This window comes from Diceros bicornis, chromosome 4 (assembly GCF_020826845.1).
Source record: "Diceros bicornis minor isolate mBicDic1 chromosome 4, mDicBic1.mat.cur, whole genome shotgun sequence".
In the NCBI taxonomy this organism is placed as follows: domain Eukaryota; kingdom Metazoa; phylum Chordata; class Mammalia; order Perissodactyla; family Rhinocerotidae; genus Diceros; species Diceros bicornis.
In genome coordinates, this window is record NC_080743.1 from 57,081,577 (window position 1) to 57,102,508 (window position 20,932).

The 20,932-nt window shown below is 43.1% G+C and overlaps 3 protein-coding genes across 3 annotated transcripts; all 3 read right to left on the reverse strand.

Moving 5' to 3' along the window:
- Positions 1-5,921: 5,921 nt before the first annotated feature.
- Positions 5,922-6,137, reverse strand: LOC131402944 (small proline-rich protein 2E). The gene has a single exon (XM_058537394.1). The coding sequence runs from the start codon at positions 6,135-6,137 to the stop codon at positions 5,922-5,924; it is 216 nt and encodes a 71-aa protein (XP_058393377.1).
- A 6,873-nt stretch (positions 6,138-13,010) lies between these two features.
- Positions 13,011-13,226, reverse strand: LOC131402954 (small proline-rich protein 2E). The gene has a single exon (XM_058537402.1). It carries the CDS (start codon positions 13,224-13,226, stop codon positions 13,011-13,013), a length of 216 nt encoding a protein of 71 aa, XP_058393385.1.
- Positions 13,227-20,097: 6,871 nt separating this feature from the next.
- On the reverse strand, positions 20,098-20,313 carry LOC131402961 (small proline-rich protein 2E-like). The gene has a single exon (XM_058537412.1). The coding sequence runs from the start codon at positions 20,311-20,313 to the stop codon at positions 20,098-20,100; it is 216 nt and encodes a 71-aa protein (XP_058393395.1).
- Between the last annotated feature and the right edge of the window lie 619 nt (positions 20,314-20,932).

Sequence of the window (20,932 nt, forward strand, 5' to 3'; positions counted from 1 at the left end):
AGGAAATATGCTGCTCCCAGATCTCCTCCCTGGGTTAAGTGCTCATGAGTCACGGAGGTCCTACCTCACCTCTCAGTTTCAGTGAGTTAGGGCAGGCGGAGAATTTGGGGGATTCTCTAACTGGTGGTCAAAGGGTCTCTCTCTTGATTAGGGAAGATGACCCTTTCCTAACCTTCACCTTCCCTGAATCATCAACCGCCAGCCCTGTTCCACTTTAGCTGGCTGCCATTTTGCTGTACCCGCTGGCTTGAACAGAGCCTGGCTATCTGGTCACACCTTTCTCTTTAACCCAAGTCCTTCTTATAACGCATTTCCCTGGTTCTGTGGCTTGCAAATCTAGTCTCCTTCTTCTTCTAAAATGGGCTGAGATAAGGCTGCAGATCATCTCAATAGCCTTCCCATAATAATTCTTGGAAACATTCAGTAACGTTGACCTCCAGGGTCCCATTTTCAGCGCTTTGGTCCTTCACTTGGAGGACATAAAGCTGCTTCTGGTGGCCTTTATAAATCTGTACCAATCTGGAACATGGAGTTCACTAGGACCACAGCAGCACATATTGTAATTCGGAGGATCAGAGCGTTAAAATCTGAAATCTAGGGGAAAATATGAACTTAGGCTGATCTTATATGTTTGCTTTCTCCCGCTCTCTTTCCAAACACGCTTCAGGTCTTTAAAAGACACTAATTTTTAAACTGCATCTGTGTGTTCATTCTCTGTCTTTTTCTGAAGGTCCCCAGGCCCCTCAACTTGCCACATTATCCTCTCGCTCCCCAATGTATTCCTCTTTTATATTTTTCGTTTATTTTATTGAGGTCGTAACGGTATATAACATTCCGAAATGTCAGGAGTACATTATTATGTATCAATTTCTCTATAGACTACATCGTGCTCACCACCAATGGTCTCGTTTTTTTCCATCACCGTACAAATGTGCCCCTTTATCCCTTTCACCCAACATCCAACCCTCTTCCCCTCAGGGAACCACTAATCTGTTCTCTTCATCCACGTGTTTGTATATCTTCCACATATGAGTGAAATCATGCAGTGTTTGTCTTTCAATGTCTGGTTTATTTCCCTTAACAGCAGACCACCTGATGTCCATCTATGTTGTAGCAGGTGGGATGATTACGTCTGTTTTTAGGGCTGAGTAGTATTCCAGTGTATACATATATATTGCCCCATCTCCTTTCTCCACTCATCAGTTGAGGGACACTCGGGGTGCTTCAAAGTCTCTCTTCTCTGTCCCATTTGGTACATATCAGTCACTCAGGAGATGAGATCCATGCATTTAGTGATTAGTCCTTTCATATCTTTGTTAACTCATCCTGCAGTCAGCGGTGCTGACTAAATGCTGAGTAGTGGACATTAAAAGTGATGTTACTCGAGCCTCATTGCCTTGGCCATGTCATCAGGAAGCTTTTGAAGAATGTGGTTTTATAATTGGAAAAAGACAAAGCAGAAGAGAATGAGGAGGAAGAGGAAGAAGAGACACTCAACACCCCTGAAGCAGTCACCAGCTATGCTCCGGAAGAGTAAAGGTTCCCTCAATCAACCCAGCATCACATCCCCTCAGGTACACAGGTTAGGTCCCGAGAACCGTGATTGTTCCCGCCCGTGAGGAAGAGCTTTTGATCAAGATTGCCCTTCAGCCGTGACGTTGCAGGGCCAGAGCCATCCATTCAGCACCTTTAGGCCGGGTGTCTACAAACAGTGTCATCACTAAACGGCTCACGTGGACTATTTCAGGGGGGATAGAGAAGGGACTTTCCTCAGCAGGTCACTCACTACTCTCCACAGCCTCGCTCCCATCTAAGCACATATTCTGAGAGAACTGTCTGGTTTCTGTCATCCAAAGTTTGAGAATTAGCTGCTCAGATGGGATTGCAGTTTCAGGTAATCCAGTCTCGGTTGCATCTTGAAACTCTGCCGCTGAGGACATCCTTGTCATAAAAGGTGCTAATCATGAAAGTCTAGGAAGCAAAGTCATGGCAGCTCTAGTGCCCCAAACATGTAAGGCAGAAGTCACTTTGTAGGTGTCAGACGTCAACTTGAACACTCAGAGTTCCTCAAGATCAGCTACATGAACAGCTGCCACAACATGAACAACGGCATCTATCGACCAACATTCATCAAGATTCAACATCCGAGGCCTGAGACATAGAAGACAGGATACACAAACAAAGACAAACACCACGTGTCTGTCTGTCTGTCTATCTATCATCTGTCTAGCTAGCTAGCTAGCTAGCTATCTATCTATCTATCTGTGTATCATCTGTCTACATATCTAAAGAGCTTCGCTTTATGCACATTACGAGTCAGATAGGCCCATGTTCAATTCAATATCTCCAGTCCATAAATTGCTAAGAGTTTTCCGTGATTCATTACTATGAGAAAAACTATAGGAAAGAAGAAAATTTTCCCCAACTCATAACACAAAGTTTTATCTCACATTTTACCACTATGTGTTATATGCCATTGAACAAAATAGCCCCTGCAAATCAAAATTCTACAACACAATAAGGAAGAAATAGACATAAAGAGCCAGGAATTATTTATTGTGAGATATTCCTGATATTCTTAGAGAAATGGTAACTGCAAGCCCCCTTAAATTTCTACCTTCTGCTTTTATTTCTGCGTGTAAAGCTCACTCTCCCTTATCCTTCCTCAATACTAGCAAACAGAATTCAACGTCACGAAAAAGGGATCACACAGCATGCTCACGCCGGATTGATTCCTGGGATGCCAGGATGGTTCGTCAAGCACAAATCAACAACTGTGACACTTCACTTTACCAGAATGAAGAATAAAAATCATACGATCATCTCAATGGATGCAGAAAAAGCGTTTGACAAAATGCAACATCCTTTCCTGACAAGAACTCTCCACGAATTCCGTAGAGAAGGAATGTACCATAGCATAAAAAAGGCCGTATATGACAAGCCCACGGAAAACATCATGCTTAATCCTGAAATCTGAAAGCTTTTCCTCTAAGATCAGGAACAAGTCAGGGTTTTCCACTCTCCCTACTCTTCAATATCGTACTGAAAGATCTAGACACAACGATTAGGCAAGAAAAAGAAATCCAAGTTCGCCAAATTGGAAAGGAAGAAGGAAAATGGCCTCTGACTGCAGATGACATAATCCTTTATACATCTTAGGTAAATCTTCTATAAAACCCTGTAGACTCCACCGAGAACCTCTTAGAACTAATGAACAAATTAGAAAACTTACCAATTCAATATACAAACGCCAGTGGTGTTTCTGTACACTTAAAACAAACTTTCAAAAAGGGAACTAAAGAACAATGCCATTTACAATAGCATGGAAAACAAACCACTACCTACGGATAAACTTAACAACGGACGTGAACGACCTGGACACTGAACACGATTAGACAGGAGGAAGGAATCTGAGGAAGACACAAATAAATGGAAAGATATCCAGTGTTCAAAGATTGGAAGAATTAATATTGTTAAAATGTTCATACTACCCAAAGTGATTGAATGATTCAATACAATTCCGATAAATTCCACTGGCTTTGTCCACAGAAATAGAAAACAGAACCCCAAAATTTGTTTGGAACCACAAAAGATCTCAAATAGCCAAAGCAATCTTGAGGGAGGAGAACAAAGCTGGAGGTATCACACATCCTGATTTCAAACTATATTAGAAAGCTATAGTAACAAAAATCTATGGTACTGGCATCAAAACAGACACATAGACCACTGGAACACACGGGGAGGGCAGACATAAACCAAGCATATACAGTCAACTAATCCTTGACAAGGATGCCAAGAACATAGAACGGGGAAAGGATCATCTCTTCAATAAATGGTGTTGAGAAAACTGGACAGCCACATGCCAAAGAATACAACTGAATCCCTATCTTGCGCCACTCACGACAATTAACTCAAAATGGATTAAAGATTTCAATGTAAGACCTAAAATCATAAAACACCTAGAGGAAAATTTGAGAAAAGCTTCTTGACATCAGTCTTGGCAATGATTTTATAGACATGACACTAAAAGTACAACCCACGAAGGTAAAAATAAACAGGTGAGACTAGGTGAAACTAAAAATGTTATCCACACCAAAGGAAATCATCAAGAAAATGAAAAGACAACCAGCAGTGTATAAGGGTACCCTCTTCTCCACATCCTCTCCAACACTTCTTATTTCTTGTCTTGTCAATTATAGCCGTTCTGACAAGTGAGAGGTAAGATCTCCGTGTAGTTTTGATCTGCATTTCTCTAATAATTAGTGATGTTGAACATGTTTTCATGTGCCTGTTGGGCATCTGTATATATTCTTTGGGGAAATGTCTGTTCAGATCCTCTGTCCATTTGTCGATACGGTTGTTCACTTTTTCGTTGTTGAGTCGTATGAGTTCTTTATATTTTTAGAAATTAACACCTTGCCGGATATATGATTTGATTGGAGAATTTCGACAGAGGAAGATCCGCTTAATTTTAAAATGACTAAAGATACTAGGATTTGAGAGGAAGACTTTGTCGCTTTTTGAATAATGCTACATTTATCAGGGAGTGTGTGTGTGTGTGTGTGTGTGATCTCAAGTAACTCTTCTGTGTGTGGAAACTCAGGAAGACAGAAAGGATACATATAAAGAACGTATCCCTGTCTCCACAGCTTAGCTGACTGGTAGGCTCAGCACTTAGAAAACAAGCTACATATCAACAGTAGCTTCGCAATCTATACAAAGATGTACACCCCAATATTCTTCAAACATGGGGTCAGAACCTTGAGGTAAGGAATTACAGAGGTGAACATACAAGACGGGACCCTGAAATTTGGCGGGTGGTGGGAGTGAGAAGAGCAGGTGGTTCACATGGAGAGGAGGCAGCACTTTCCCTTGTAAAGACCCGTATTACTTGTCTTCCTTCTGTGCTCCCCATGGTTTCAGAACGCCTATGATTTTATGAAGAATACTCCACTACTCCCCGAAAAGCTCTTCATCTGCAACATCACATAAAAAATAGAGTACTTCAGAAAAAAAGAGAACAACAGAATATGAGAGAGTAATAAAGTTTCAGAATCTTCTTCTTTCCTACCCTGGTTATGTCTGAGCCCCTTTCCTGCTGCAGCAAACGTGGTCGTGGTGACGGTGAGGGTGACGATGAGGTTGTTGATGATGACGGAGACAAGGATGCTCTGATGCCTTACCGAGTGCTAATATGTGTCTGGCGTTGGGGCAACTAATTTACCGTTCAATTTCATGCCGAAGACACGCTGGGATTGTCAAAAGGACTTTACCCACTTTGTAGTAGAGAGATTGAAATCTTGAGGAGTTAGACAGTTTGTGACTAAATCAATCAAACAATAAATGAGGAAAACAAAATGGATTGGATACGACGTAGAAATAATGTTTGATATGGCCCCAAACCCAGATAACACTGATTGTGAGACGTGAGCTTTGGAACAAAGAAAAATAGCAAGAAACCCAAAAGGGTGATATGATCTTGCCAACAAGCAGATTTTCAAAGGAAGACAATATTGATCCCGTCACAGAAAATGTTGCACTTTATTCAGGAAATGGAAGAAAAGTAACAACTGCCCAGGTGATGCAAACCCCTGCCCAGGTGACAGACAGACACAGAAGACATCGAGAGAATCCTCAGCTGGCACCAGGAAGACAGCTGCTGTTCTTTCTTCTGAAGCTCTGGGATGCCGGCACAGCTGAGGACCACCCTTTCTCAGCTACCTCCCGGAGAGCAGCAGTGTAACAGCCTCAGGACGGAACCCTTTTGCTGTCAGGAATCACACAGGCGTTTTACAGGCTGAAGGAGGGAGAAGCCCCTTCTGTATCCAGGCAGGCTTTGAAGAGAAGGTGAAGGAGGAGCTGTGGAACGAGGTGAGCCAATTGTCCTTGTCTTTTCCTGATCCTGATGGATGCTGAAGCTGTCACTTGCTCTTGGGTGGGCACTTCTGCTGGCATGGTGGAGGGGGTTGCACAGGAGGGCATTTCTGCTGGCACTGCTGAGGTGGGCACGGCTCGGGGCACTTTGGGGGTGGGCACGGCTCGGGGCACTTTGGCGGTGGGCATGGCTCTGGGCACTTAGGTGGAAACACAGGAGGTGGCTGGCAGGGCTGCTTACACTGCTGCTGTTGATAAGACATCTTGCTGGAGTCTCAGTATCTGAAAGAAATTATAGACAGTGTTCACAAGAAGGGACTCGTATAGAGAGAGATTTCTCTTCTACTACAAGGATTATTTAGTATGAAGAGACGCTCCCTCTCCACCTCCAAGATCATGCTGCCATCTCTGAACTCCCTTTTTAGCACTTTCCAGCGTCCCCCTTCCTCTTTAGCAATTTGCTTCACCAGTCCTGAGAAAACCATGTCTTTCCTCATATGATATTTTCCCAGAAAATATCTCTGCTTGAAAGAACCAAGTCACGTTATTTGTATGAAAATAACATCTTCAAGAAAGGTCGTCACAAGTTCTGAAATCCTGGGCAAGCTTACTGGCAATTGCTATCATCGTGATCTCCCCTGAGGGCCCAATAGGCTGACTTAGGTACCGAGCAAACGGCCGTCAGGAAGAAGGCAAGGGCCTTACACCTTCTGAGACACAAGCCTTCGAAATCTCAGCAGAAGGAAAGGGACACCAAAAAGATAGAGAAGAGAGAAAAATACTTTGGTCTTCCCTCTTCTTTATATCATACCTTCCCTGTTAATTTCTTTTCCATACAGGACATCAAACTATCTACCAAAAGACAAGTGAAAACAGGATACCATTGTGCCCCAAGTCTAAGTTTCTATCACCTAAGTAGCATCAAACCCACGGCCATGCCTTTGGAGCCACCAAACTTGCTGTCTCCAGACTAACTTCAACATTTGAGAGCACCAAACAACAGATGAACTCAAGAAATCAGACTTACCAGGTAGGTTCTCCAAAGTAGATCAGGACTTGAGTCCCAGGCGGATGGCAGTCGTGCAGCAGAGGACCTCTTTATAGGGCTGGACGCCCCACCCAGGGGGAAGTGGAGCTGCCTAAAATTGGCCTGTCCAATAATTTCCCAACCAAAATGCAAATGCGTCCATAACTGGCTCAACAGGGACACTGGAAACAGGAAATATGCTGCTCCCAGATCTCCTCCCTGGGTTAAGTGCTCATGAGTCACGGAGGTCCTACCTCACCTCTCAGTTTCAGTGAGTTAGGGCAGGCGGAGAATTTGGGGGATTCTCTAACTGGTGGTCAAAGGGTCTCTCTCTTGATTAGGGAAGATGACCCTTTCCTAACCTTCACCTTCCCTGAATCATCAACCGCCAGCCCTGTTCCACTTTAGCTGGCTGCCATTTTGCTGTACCCGCTGGCTTGAACAGAGCCTGGCTATCTGGTCACACCTTTCTCTTTAACCCAAGTCCTTCTTATAACGCATTTCCCTGGTTCTGTGGCTTGCAAATCTAGTCTCCTTCTTCTTCTAAAATGGGCTGAGATAAGGCTGCAGATCATCTCAATAGCCTTCCCATAATAATTCTTGGAAACATTCAGTAACGTTGACCTCCAGGGTCCCATTTTCAGCGCTTTGGTCCTTCACTTGGAGGACATAAAGCTGCTTCTGGTGGCCTTTATAAATCTGTACCAATCTGGAACATGGAGTTCACTAGGACCACAGCAGCACATATTGTAATTCGGAGGATCAGAGCGTTAAAATCTGAAATCTAGGGGAAAATATGAACTTAGGCTGATCTTATATGTTTGCTTTCTCCCGCTCTCTTTCCAAACACGCTTCAGGTCTTTAAAAGACACTAATTTTTAAACTGCATCTGTGTGTTCATTCTCTGTCTTTTTCTGAAGGTCCCCAGGCCCCTCAACTTGCCACATTATCCTCTCGCTCCCCAATGTATTCCTCTTTTATATTTTTCGTTTATTTTATTGAGGTCGTAACGGTATATAACATTCCGAAATGTCAGGAGTACATTATTATGTATCAATTTCTCTATAGACTACATCGTGCTCACCACCAATGGTCTCGTTTTTTTCCATCACCGTACAAATGTGCCCCTTTATCCCTTTCACCCAACATCCAACCCTCTTCCCCTCAGGGAACCACTAATCTGTTCTCTTCATCCACGTGTTTGTATATCTTCCACATATGAGTGAAATCATGCAGTGTTTGTCTTTCAATGTCTGGTTTATTTCCCTTAACAGCAGACCACCTGATGTCCATCTATGTTGTAGCAGGTGGGATGATTACGTCTGTTTTTAGGGCTGAGTAGTATTCCAGTGTATACATATATATTGCCCCATCTCCTTTCTCCACTCATCAGTTGAGGGACACTCGGGGTGCTTCAAAGTCTCTCTTCTCTGTCCCATTTGGTACATATCAGTCACTCAGGAGATGAGATCCATGCATTTAGTGATTAGTCCTTTCATATCTTTGTTAACTCATCCTGCAGTCAGCGGTGCTGACTAAATGCTGAGTAGTGGACATTAAAAGTGATGTTACTCGAGCCTCATTGCCTTGGCCAGGTCATCAGGAAGCTTTTGAAGAATGTGGTTTTATAATTGGAAAAAGACAAAGCAGAAGAGAATGAGGAGGAAGAGGAAGAAGAGACACTCAACACCCCTGAAGCAGTCACCAGCTATGCTCCGGAAGAGTAAAGGTTCCCTCAATCAACCCAGCATCACATCCCCTCAGGTACACAGGTTAGGTCCCGAGAACCGTGATTGTTCCCGCCCGTGAGGAAGAGCTTTTGATCAAGATTGCCCTTCAGCCGTGACGTTGCAGGGCCAGAGCCATCCATTCAGCACCTTTAGGCCGGGTGTCTACAAACAGTGTCATCACTAAACGGCTCACGTGGACTATTTCAGGGGGGATAGAGAAGGGACTTTCCTCAGCAGGTCACTCACTACTCTCCACAGCCTCGCTCCCATCTAAGCACATATTCTGAGAGAACTGTCTGGTTTCTGTCATCCAAAGTTTGAGAATTAGCTGCTCAGATGGGATTGCAGTTTCAGGTAATCCAGTCTCGGTTGCATCTTGAAACTCTGCCGCTGAGGACATCCTTGTCATAAAAGGTGCTAATCATGAAAGTCTAGGAAGCAAAGTCATGGCAGCTCTAGTGCCCCAAACATGTAAGGCAGAAGTCACTTTGTAGGTGTCAGACGTCAACTTGAACACTCAGAGTTCCTCAAGATCAGCTACATGAACAGCTGCCACAACATGAACAACGGCATCTATCGACCAACATTCATCAAGATTCAACATCCGAGGCCTGAGACATAGAAGACAGGATACACAAACAAAGACAAACACCACGTGTCTGTCTGTCTGTCTATCTATCATCTGTCTAGCTAGCTAGCTAGCTAGCTATCTATCTATCTATCTGTGTATCATCTGTCTACATATCTAAAGAGCTTCGCTTTATGCACATTACGAGTCAGATAGGCCCATGTTCAATTCAATATCTCCAGTCCATAAATTGCTAAGAGTTTTCCGTGATTCATTACTATGAGAAAAACTATAGGAAAGAAGAAAATTTTCCCCAACTCATAACACAAAGTTTTATCTCACATTTTACCACTATGTGTTATATGCCATTGAACAAAATAGCCCCTGCAAATCAAAATTCTACAACACAATAAGGAAGAAATAGACATAAAGAGCCAGGAATTATTTATTGTGAGATATTCCTGATATTCTTAGAGAAATGGTAACTGCAAGACCCCTTAAATTTCTACCTTCTGCTTTTATTTCTGCGTGTAAAGCTCACTCTCCCTTATCCTTCCTCAATACTAGCAAACAGAATTCAACGTCACGAAAAAGGGATCACACAGCATGCTCACGCCGGATTGATTCCTGGGATGCCAGGATGGTTCGTCAAGCACAAATCAACAACTGTGACACTTCACTTTACCAGAATGAAGAATAAAAATCATACGATCATCTCAATGGATGCAGAAAAAGCGTTTGACAAAATGCAACATCCTTTCCTGACAAGAACTCTCCACGAATTCCGTAGAGAAGGAATGTACCATAGCATAAAAAAGGCCGTATATGACAAGCCCACGGAAAACATCATGCTTAATCCTGAAATCTGAAAGCTTTTCCTCTAAGATCAGGAACAAGTCAGGGTTTTCCACTCTCCCTACTCTTCAATATCGTACTGAAAGATCTAGACACAACGATTAGGCAAGAAAAAGAAATCCAAGTTCGCCAAATTGGAAAGGAAGAAGGAAAATGGCCTCTGACTGCAGATGACATAATCCTTTATACATCTTAGGTAAATCTTCTATAAAACCCTGTAGACTCCACCGAGAACCTCTTAGAACTAATGAACAAATTAGAAAACTTACCAATTCAATATACAAACGCCAGTGGTGTTTCTGTACACTTAAAACAAACTTTCAAAAAGGGAACTAAAGAACAATGCCATTTACAATAGCATGGAAAACAAACCACTACCTACGGATAAACTTAACTACGGACGTGAACGACCTGGACACTGAACACGATTAGACAGGAGGAAGGAATCTGAGGAAGACACAAATAAATGGAAAGATATCCAGTGTTCAAAGATTGGAAGAATTAATATTGTTAAAATGTTCATACTACCCAAAGTGATTGAATGATTCAATGCAATTCCGATAAATTCCACTGGCTTTGTCCACAGAAATAGAAAACAGAACCCCAAAATTTGTTTGGAACCACAAAAGATCTCAAATAGCCAAAGCAATCTTGAGGGAGGAGAACAAAGCTGGAGGTATCACACATCCTGATTTCAAACTATATTAGAAAGCTATAGTAACAAAAATCTATGGTACTGGCATCAAAACAGACACATAGACCACTGGAACACACGGGGAGGGCAGACATAAACCAAGCATATACAGTCAACTAATCCTTGACAAGGATGCCAAGAACATAGAACGGGGAAAGGATCATCTCTTCAATAAATGGTGTTGAGAAAACTGGACAGCCACATGCCAAAGAATACAACTGAATCCCTATCTTGCGCCACTCACGACAATTAACTCAAAATGGATTAAAGATTTCAATGTAAGACCTAAAATCATAAAACACCTAGAGGAAAATTTGAGAAAAGCTTCTTGACATCAGTCTTGGCAATGATTTTATAGACATGACACTAAAAGTACAACCCACGAAGGTAAAAATAAACAGGTGAGACTAGGTGAAACTAAAAATGTTATCCACACCAAAGGAAATCATCAAGAAAATGAAAAGACAACCAGCAGTGTATAAGGGTACCCTCTTCTCCACATCCTCTCCAACACTTCTTATTTCTTGTCTTGTCAATTATAGCCGTTCTGACAAGTGAGAGGTAAGATCTCCGTGTAGTTTTGATCTGCATTTCTCTAATAATTAGTGATGTTGAACATGTTTTCATGTGCCTGTTGGGCATCTGTATATATTCTTTGGGGAAATGTCTGTTCAGATCCTCTGTCCATTTGTCGATACGGTTGTTCACTTTTTCGTTGTTGAGTCGTATGAGTTCTTTATATTTTTAGAAATTAACACCTTGCCGGATATATGATTTGATTGGAGAATTTCGACAGAGGAAGATCCGCTTAATTTTAAAATGACTAAAGATACTAGGATTTGAGAGGAAGACTTTGTCGCTTTTTGAATAATGCTACATTTATCAGGGAGTGTGTGTGTGTGTGTGTGTGATCTCAAGTAACTCTTCTGTGTGTGGAAACTCAGGAAGACAGAAAGGATACATATAAAGAACGTATCCCTGTCTCCACAGCTTAGCTGACTGGTAGGCTCAGCACTTAGAAAACAAGCTACATATCAACAGTAGCTTCGCAATCTATACAAAGATGTACACCCCAATATTCTTCAAACATGGGGTCAGAACCTTGAGGTAAGGAATTACAGAGGTGAACATACAAGACGGGACCCTGAAATTTGGCGGGTGGTGGGAGTGAGAAGAGCAGGTGGTTCACATGGAGAGGAGGCAGCACTTTCCCTTGTAAAGACCCGTATTACTTGTCTTCCTTCTGTGCTCCCCATGGTTTCAGAACGCCTATGATTTTATGAAGAATACTCCACTACTCCCCGAAAAGCTCTTCATCTGCAACATCACATAAAAAATAGAGTACTTCAGAAAAAAAGAGAACAACAGAATATGAGAGAGTAATAAAGTTTCAGAATCTTCTTCTTTCCTACCCTGGTTATGTCTGAGCCCCTTTCCTGCTGCAGCAAACGTGGTCGTGGTGACGGTGAGGGTGACGATGAGGTTGTTGATGATGACGGAGACAAGGATGCTCTGATGCCTTACCGAGTGCTAATATGTGTCTGGCGTTGGGGCAACTAATTTACCGTTCAATTTCATGCCGAAGACACGCTGGGATTGTCAAAAGGACTTTACCCACTTTGTAGTAGAGAGATTGAAATCTTGAGGAGTTAGACAGTTTGTGACTAAATCAATCAAACAATAAATGAGGAAAACAAAATGGATTGGATACGACGTAGAAATAATGTTTGATATGGCCCCAAACCCAGATAACACTGATTGTGAGACGTGAGCTTTGGAACAAAGAAAAATAGCAAGAAACCCAAAAGGGTGATATGATCTTGCCAACAAGCAGATTTTCAAAGGAAGACAATATTGATCCCGTCACAGAAAATGTTGCACTTTATTCAGGAAATGGAAGAAAAGTAACAACTGCCCAGGTGATGCAAACCCCTGCCCAGGTGACAGACAGACACAGAAGACATCGAGAGAATCCTCAGCTGGCACCAGGAAGACAGCTGCTGTTCTTTCTTCTGAAGCTCTGGGATGCCGGCACAGCTGAGGACCACCCTTTCTCAGCTACCTCCCGGAGAGCAGCAGTGTAACAGCCTCAGGACGGAACCCTTTTGCTGTCAGGAATCACACAGGCGTTTTACAGGCTGAAGGAGGGAGAAGCCCCTTCTGTATCCAGGCAGGCTTTGAAGAGAAGGTGAAGGAGGAGCTGTGGAACGAGGTGAGCCAATTGTCCTTGTCTTTTCCTGATCCTGATGGATGCTGAAGCTGTCACTTGCTCTTGGGTGGGCACTTCTGCTGGCATGGTGGAGGGGGTTGCACAGGAGGGCATTTCTGCTGGCACTGCTGAGGTGGGCACGGCTCGGGGCACTTTGGGGGTGGGCACGGCTCGGGGCACTTTGGCGGTGGGCATGGCTCTGGGCACTTAGGTGGAAACACAGGAGGTGGCTGGCAGGGCTGCTTACACTGCTGCTGTTGATAAGACATCTTGCTGGAGTCTCAGTATCTGAAAGAAATTATAGACAGTGTTCACAAGAAGGGACTCGTATAGAGAGAGATTTCTCTTCTACTACAAGGATTATATAGTATGAAGAGACGCTCCCTCTCCACCTCCAAGATCATGCTGCCATCTCTGAACTCCCTTTTTAGCACTTTCCAGCGTCCCCCTTCCTCTTTAGCAATTTGCTTCACCAGTCCTGAGAAAACCATGTCTTTCCTCATATGATATTTTCCCAGAAAATATCTCTGCTTGAAAGAACCAAGTCACGTTATTTGTATGAAAATAACATCTTCAAGAAAGGTCGTCACAAGTTCTGAAATCCTGGGCAAGCTTACTGGCAATTGCTATCATCGTGATCTCCCCTGAGGGCCCAATAGGCTGACTTAGGTACCGAGCAAACGGCCGTCAGGAAGAAGGCAAGGGCCTTACACCTTCTGAGACACAAGCCTTCGAAATCTCAGCAGAAGGAAAGGGACACCAAAAAGATAGAGAAGAGAGAAAAATACTTTGGTCTTCCCTCTTCTTTATATCATACCTTCCCTGTTAATTTCTTTTCCATACAGGACATCAAACTATCTACCAGAAGACAAGTGAAAACAGGATACCATTGTGCCCCAAGTCTAAGTTTCTATCACCTAAGTAGCATCAAACCCACGGCCATGCCTTTGGAGCCACCAAACTTGCTGTCTCCAGACTAACTTCAACATTTGAGAGCACCAAACAACAGATGAACTCAAGAAATCAGACTTACCAGGTAGGTTCTCCAAAGTAGATCAGGACTTGAGTCCCAGGCGGATGGCAGTCGTGCAGCAGAGGACCTCTTTATAGGGCTGGACGCCCCACCCAGGGGGAAGTGGAGCTGCCTAAAATTGGCCTGTCCAATAATTTCCCAACCAAAATGCAAATGCGTCCATAACTGGCTCAACAGGGACACTGGAAACAGGAAATATGCTGCTCCCAGATCTCCTCCCTGGGTTAAGTGCTCATGAGTCACGGAGGTCCTACCTCACCTCTCAGTTTCAGTGAGTTAGGGCAGGCGGAGAATTTGGGGGATTCTCTAACTGGTGGTCAAAGGGTCTCTCTCTTGATTAGGGAAGATGACCCTTTCCTAACCTTCACCTTCCCTGAATCATCAACCGCCAGCCCTGTTCCACTTTAGCTGGCTGCCATTTTGCTGTACCCGCTGGCTTGAACAGAGCCTGGCTATCTGGTCACACCTTTCTCTTTAACCCAAGTCCTTCTTATAACGCATTTCCCTGGTTCTGTGGCTTGCAAATCTAGTCTCCTTCTTCTTCTAAAATGGGCTGAGATAAGGCTGCAGATCATCTCAATAGCCTTCCCATAATAATTCTTGGAAACATTCAGTAACGTTGACCTCCAGGGTCCCATTTTCAGCGCTTTGGTCCTTCACTTGGAGGACATAAAGCTGCTTCTGGTGGCCTTTATAAATCTGTACCAATCTGGAACATGGAGTTCACTAGGACCACAGCAGCACATATTGTAATTCGGAGGATCAGAGCGTTAAAATCTGAAATCTAGGGGAAAATATGAACTTAGGCTGATCTTATATGTTTGCTTTCTCCCGCTCTCTTTCCAAACACGCTTCAGGTCTTTAAAAGACACTAATTTTTAAACTGCATCTGTGTGTTCATTCTCTGTCTTTTTCTGAAGGTCCCCAGGCCCCTCAACTTGCCACATTATCCTCTCGCTCCCCAATGTATTCCTCTTTTATATTTTTCGTTTATTTTATTGAGGTCGTAACGGTATATAACATTCCGAAATGTCAGGAGTACATTATTATGTATCAATTTCTCTATAGACTACATCGTGCTCACCACCAATGGTCTCGTTTTTTTCCATCACCGTACAAATGTGCCCCTTTATCCCTTTCACCCAACATCCAACCCTCTTCCCCTCAGGGAACCACTAATCTGTTCTCTTCATCCACGTGTTTGTATATCTTCCACATATGAGTGAAATCATGCAGTGTTTGTCTTTCAATGTCTGGTTTATTTCCCTTAACAGCAGACCACCTGATGTCCATCTATGTTGTAGCAGGTGGGATGATTACGTCTGTTTTTAGGGCTGAGTAGTATTCCAGTGTATACATATATATTGCCCCATCTCCTTTCTCCACTCATCAGTTGAGGGACACTCGGGGTGCTTCAAAGTCTCTCTTCTCTGTCCCATTTGGTACATATCAGTCACTCAGGAGATGAGATCCATGCATTTAGTGATTAGTCTTTTCATATCTTTGTTAACTCATCCTGCAGTCAGCGGTGCTGACTAAATGCTGAGTAGTGGACATTAAAAGTGATGTTACTCGAGCCTCATTGCCTTGGCCATGTCATCAGGAAGCTTTTGAAGAATGTGGTTTTATAATTGGAAAAAGACAAAGCAGAAGAGAATGAGGAGGAAGAGGAAGAAGAGACACTCAACACCCCTGAAGCAGTCACCAGCTATGCTCCGGAAGAGTAAAGGTTCCCTCAATCAACCCAGCATCACATCCCCTCAGGTACACAGGTTAGGTCCCGAGAACCGTGATTGTTCCCGCCCGTGAGGAAGAGCTTTTGATCAAGATTGCCCTTCAGCCGTGACGTTGCAGGGCCAGAGCCATCCATTCAGCACCTTTAGGCCGGGTGTCTACAAACAGTGTCATCACTAAACGGCTCACGTGGACTATTTCAGGGGGGATAGAGAAGGGACTTTCCTCAGCAGGTCACTCACTACTCTCCACAGCCTCGCTCCCATCTAAGCACATATTCTGAGAGAACTGTCTGGTTTCTGTCATCCAAAGTTTGAGAATTAGCTGCTCAGATGGGATTGCAGTTTCAGGTAATCCAGTCTCGGTTGCATCTTGAAACTCTGCCGCTGAGGACATCCTTGTCATAAAAGGTGCTAATCATGAAAGTCTAGGAAGCAAAGTCATGGCAGCTCTAGTGCCCCAAACATGTAAGGCAGAAGTCACTTTGTAGGTGTCAGACGTCAACTTGAACACTCAGAGTTTCTCAAGATCAGCTACATGAACAGCTGCCACAACATGAACAATGGCATCTATCGACCAACATTCATCAAGATTCAACATCCGAGGCCTGAGACATAGAAGACAGGATACACAAACAAAGACAAACACCACGTGTCTGTCTGTCTGTCTATCTATCATCTGTCTAGCTAGCTAGCTAGCTAGCTAGCTAGCTATCTATCTGTGTATCATCTGTCTACATATCTAAAGAGCTTCGCTTTATGCACATTACGAGTCAGATAGGCCCATGTTCAATTCAATATCTCCAGTCCATAAATTGCTAAGAGTTTTCCGTGATTCATTACTATGAGAAAAACTATAGGAAAGAAGAAAATTTTCCCCAACTCATAACACAAAGTTTTATCTCACATTTTACCACTATGTGTTATATGCCATTGAACAAAATAGCCCCTGCAAATCAAAATTCTACAACACAATAAGGAAGAAATAGACATAAAGAGCCAGGAATTATTTATTGTGAGATATTCCTGATATTCTTAGAGAAATGGTAACTGCAAGCCCCCTTAAATTTCTACCTTCTGCTTTTATTTCTGCGTGTAAAGCTCACTCTCCCTTATCCTTCCTCAATACTAGCAAACAGAATTCAACGTCACGAAAAAGGGATCACACAGCATGCTCACGCTGGATTGATTCCTGGGATGCCAGGATGGTTCGTCAAGCACAAATCAACAACTGTGACACTTCACTTTACCAGAATGAAGAATAAAAATCATACGATCATCTCAATGGATGCAGAAAAAGCGTTTGACAAAATGCAACATCCTTTCCTGACAAGAACTCTCCACGAATTCCGTAGAGAAGGAATGTACCATAGCATAAAAAAGGCCGTATATGACAAGCCCACGGAAAACATCATGCTTAATCCTGAAATCTGAAAGCTTTTCCTCTAAGATCAGGAACAAGTCAGGGTTTTCCACTCTCCCTACTCTTCAATATCGTACTGAAAGATCTAGACACAACGATTAGGCAAGAAAAAGAAATCCAAGTTCGCCAAATTGGAAAGGAAGAAGGAAAATGGCCTCTGACTGCAGATGACATAATCCTTTATACATCTTAGGTAAATCTTCTATAAAACCCTGTAGACTCCACCGAGAACCTCTTAGAACTAATGAACAAATTAGAAAACTTACCAATTCAATATACAAACGCCAGTGGTGTTTCTGTACACTTAAAACAAACTTTCAAAAAGGGAACTAAAGAACAATGCCATTTACAATAGCATGGAAAACAAACCACTACCTACGGATAAACTTAACTACGGACGTGAACGACCTGGACACTGAACACGATTAGACAGGAGGAAGGAATCTGAGGAAGACACAAATAAATGGAAAGATATCCAGTGTTCAAAGATTGGAAGAATTAATATTGTTAAAATGTTCATACTACCCAAAGTGATTGAATGATTCAATGCAATTCCGATAAATTCCACTGGCTTTGTCCACAGAAATAGAAAACAGAACCCCAAAATTTGTTTGGAACCACAAAAGATCTCAAATAGCCAAAGCAATCTTGAGGGAGGAGAACAAAGCTGGAGGTATCACACATCCTGATTTCAAACTATATTAGAAAGCTATAGTAACAAAAATCTATGGTACTGGCATCAAAACAGACACATAGACCACTGGAACACACGGGGAGGGCAGACATAAACCAAGCATATACAGTCAACTAATCCTTGACAAGGATGCCAAGAACATAGAACGGGGAAAGGATCATCTCTTCAATAAATGGTGTTGAGAAAACTGGACAGCCACATGCCAAAGAATACAACTGAATCCCTATCTTGCGCCACTCACGACAATTAACTCAAAATGGATTAAAGATTTCAATGTAAGACCTAAAATCATAAAACACCTAGAGGAAAATTTGAGAAAAGCTTCTTGACATCAGTCTTGGCAATGATTTTATAGACATGACACTAAAAGTACAACCCACGAAGGTAAAAATAAACAGGTGAGACTAGGTGAAACTAAAAATGTTATCCACACCAAAGGAAATCATCAAGAAAATGAAAAGACAACCAGCAGTGTATAAGGGTACCCTCTTCTCCACATCCTCTCCAACACTTCTTATTTCTTGTCTTGTCAATTATAGCCGTTCTGACAAGTGAGAGGTAAGATCTCCGTGTAGTTTTGATCTGCATTTCTCTAATAATTAGTGATGTTGAACATGTTTTCATGTGCCTGTTGGGCATCTGTATATATTCTTTGGGGAAATGTCTGTTCAGATCCTCTGTCCATTTGTCGATACGGTTGTTCACTTTTTCGTTGTTGAGTCGTATGAGTTCTTTATATTTTTAGAAATTAACACCTTGCCGGATATATGATTTGATTGGAGAATTTCGACAGAGGAAGATCCGCTTAATTTTAAAATGACTAAAGATACTAGGATTTGAGAGGAAGACTTTGTCGCTTTTTGAATAATGCTACATTTATCAGGGAGTGTGTGTGTGTGTGTGTGATCTCAAGTAACTCTTCTGTGTGTGGAAACTCAGGAAGACAGAAAGGATACATATAAAGAACGTATCCCTGTCTCCACAGCTTAGCTGACTGGTAGGCTCAGCACTTAGAAAACAAGCTACATATCAACAGTAGCTTCGCAATCTATACAAAGATGTACACCCCAATATTCTTCAAACATGGGGTCAGAACCTTGAGGTAAGGAATTACAGAGGTGAACATACAAGACGGGACCCTGAAATTTGGCGGGTGGTGGGAGTGAGAAGAGCAGGTGGTTCACATGGAGAGGAGGCAGCACTTTCCCTTGTAAAGACCCGTATTACTTGTCTTCCTTCTGTGCTCCCCATGGTTTCAGAACGCCTATGATTTTATGAAGAATACTCCACTACTCCCCGAAAAGCTCTTCATCTGCAACATCACATAAAAAATAGAGTACTTCAGAAAAAAAGAGAACAACAGAATATGAGAGAGTAATAAAGTTTCAGAATCTTCTTCTTTCCTACCCTGGTTATGTCTGAGCCCCTTTCCTGCTGCAGCAAACGTGGTCGTGGTGACGGTGAGGGTGACGATGAGGTTGTTGATGATGACGGAGACAAGGATGCTCTGATGCCTTACCGAGTGCTAATATGTGTCTGGCGTTGGGGCAACTAATTTACCGTTCAATTTCATGCCGAAGACACGCTGGGATTGTCAAAAGGACTTTACCCACTTTGTAGTAGAGAGATTGAAATCTTGAGGAGTTAGACAGTTTGTGACTAAATCAATCAAACAATAAATGAGGAAAACAAAATGGATTGGATACGACGTAGAAATAATGTTTGATATGGCCCCAAACCCAGATAACACTGATTGTGAGACGTGAGCTTTGGAACAAAGAAAAATAGCAAGAAACCCAAAAGGGTGATATGATCTTGCCAACAAGCAGATTTTCAAAGGAAGACAATATTGATCCCGTCACAGAAAATGTTGCACTTTATTCAGGAAATGGAAGAAAAGTAACAACTGCCCAGGTGATGCAAACCCCTGCCCAGGTGACAGACAGACACAGAAGACATCGAGAGAATCCTCAGCTGGCACCAGGAAGACAGCTGCTGTTCTTTCTTCTGAAGCTCTGGGATGCCGGCACAGCTGAGGACCACCCTTTCTCAGCTACCTCCCGGAGAGCAGCAGTGTAACAGCCTCAGGACGGAACCCTTTTGCTGTCAGGAATCACACAGGCGTTTTACAGGCTGAAGGAGGGAGAAGCCCCTTCTGTATCCAGGCAGGCTTTGAAGAGAAGGTGAAGGAGGAGCTGTGGAACGAGGTGAGCCAATTGTCCTTGTCTTTTCCTGATCCTGATGGATGCTGAAGCTGTCACTTGCTCTTGGGTGGGCACTTCTGCTGGCGTGGTGGAGGGGGTTGCACAGGAGGGCATTTCTGCTGGCACTGCTGAGGTGGGCACGGCTCGGGGCACTTTGGGGGTGGGCACGGCTCGGGGCACTTTGGCGGTGGGCATGGCTCTGGGCACTTAGGTGGAAACACAGGAGGTGGCTGGCAGGGCTGCTTACACTGCTGCTGTTGATAAGACATCTTGCTGGAGTCTCAGTATCTGAAAGAAATTATAGACAGTGTTCACAAGAAGGGACTCGTATAGAGAGAGATTTCTCTTCTACTACAAGGATTATATAGTATGAAGAGACGCTCCCTCTCCACCTCCAAGATCATGCTGCCATCTCTGAACTCCCTTTTTAGCACTTTCCAGCGTCCCCCTTCCTCTTTAGCAATTTGCTTCACCAGTCCTGAGAAAACCATGTCTTTCCTCATATGATATTTTCCCAGAAAATATCTCTGCTTGAAAGAACCAAGTCACGTTATTTGTATGAAAATAACATCTTCAAGAAAGGTCGTCACAAGTTCTGAAATCCTGGGCAAGCTTACTGGCAATTGCTATCATCGTGATCTCCCCTGAGGGCCCAATAGGCTGACTTAGGTACCGAGCAAACGGCCGTCAGGAAGAAGGCAAGGGCCTTACACCTTCTGAGACACAAGCCTTCGAAATCTCAGCAGAAGGAAAGGGACACCAAAAAGATAGAGAAGAGAGAAAAATACTTTGGTCTTCCCTCTTCTTTATATCATACCTTCCCTGTTAATTTCTTTTCCATACAGGACATCAAACTATCTACCAAAAGACAAGTGAAAACAGCATACC

Bases quoted from the DNA above. Each gene is read 5' to 3' on its own strand.
- LOC131402944 (XM_058537394.1), bottom strand. From the start codon at position 6,137: ATGTCTTATCAACAGCAGCAGTGTAAGCAGCCCTGCCAGCCACCTCCT.
- LOC131402954 (XM_058537402.1), bottom strand. From the start codon at position 13,226: ATGTCTTATCAACAGCAGCAGTGTAAGCAGCCCTGCCAGCCACCTCCT.
- LOC131402961 (XM_058537412.1), bottom strand. From the start codon at position 20,313: ATGTCTTATCAACAGCAGCAGTGTAAGCAGCCCTGCCAGCCACCTCCT.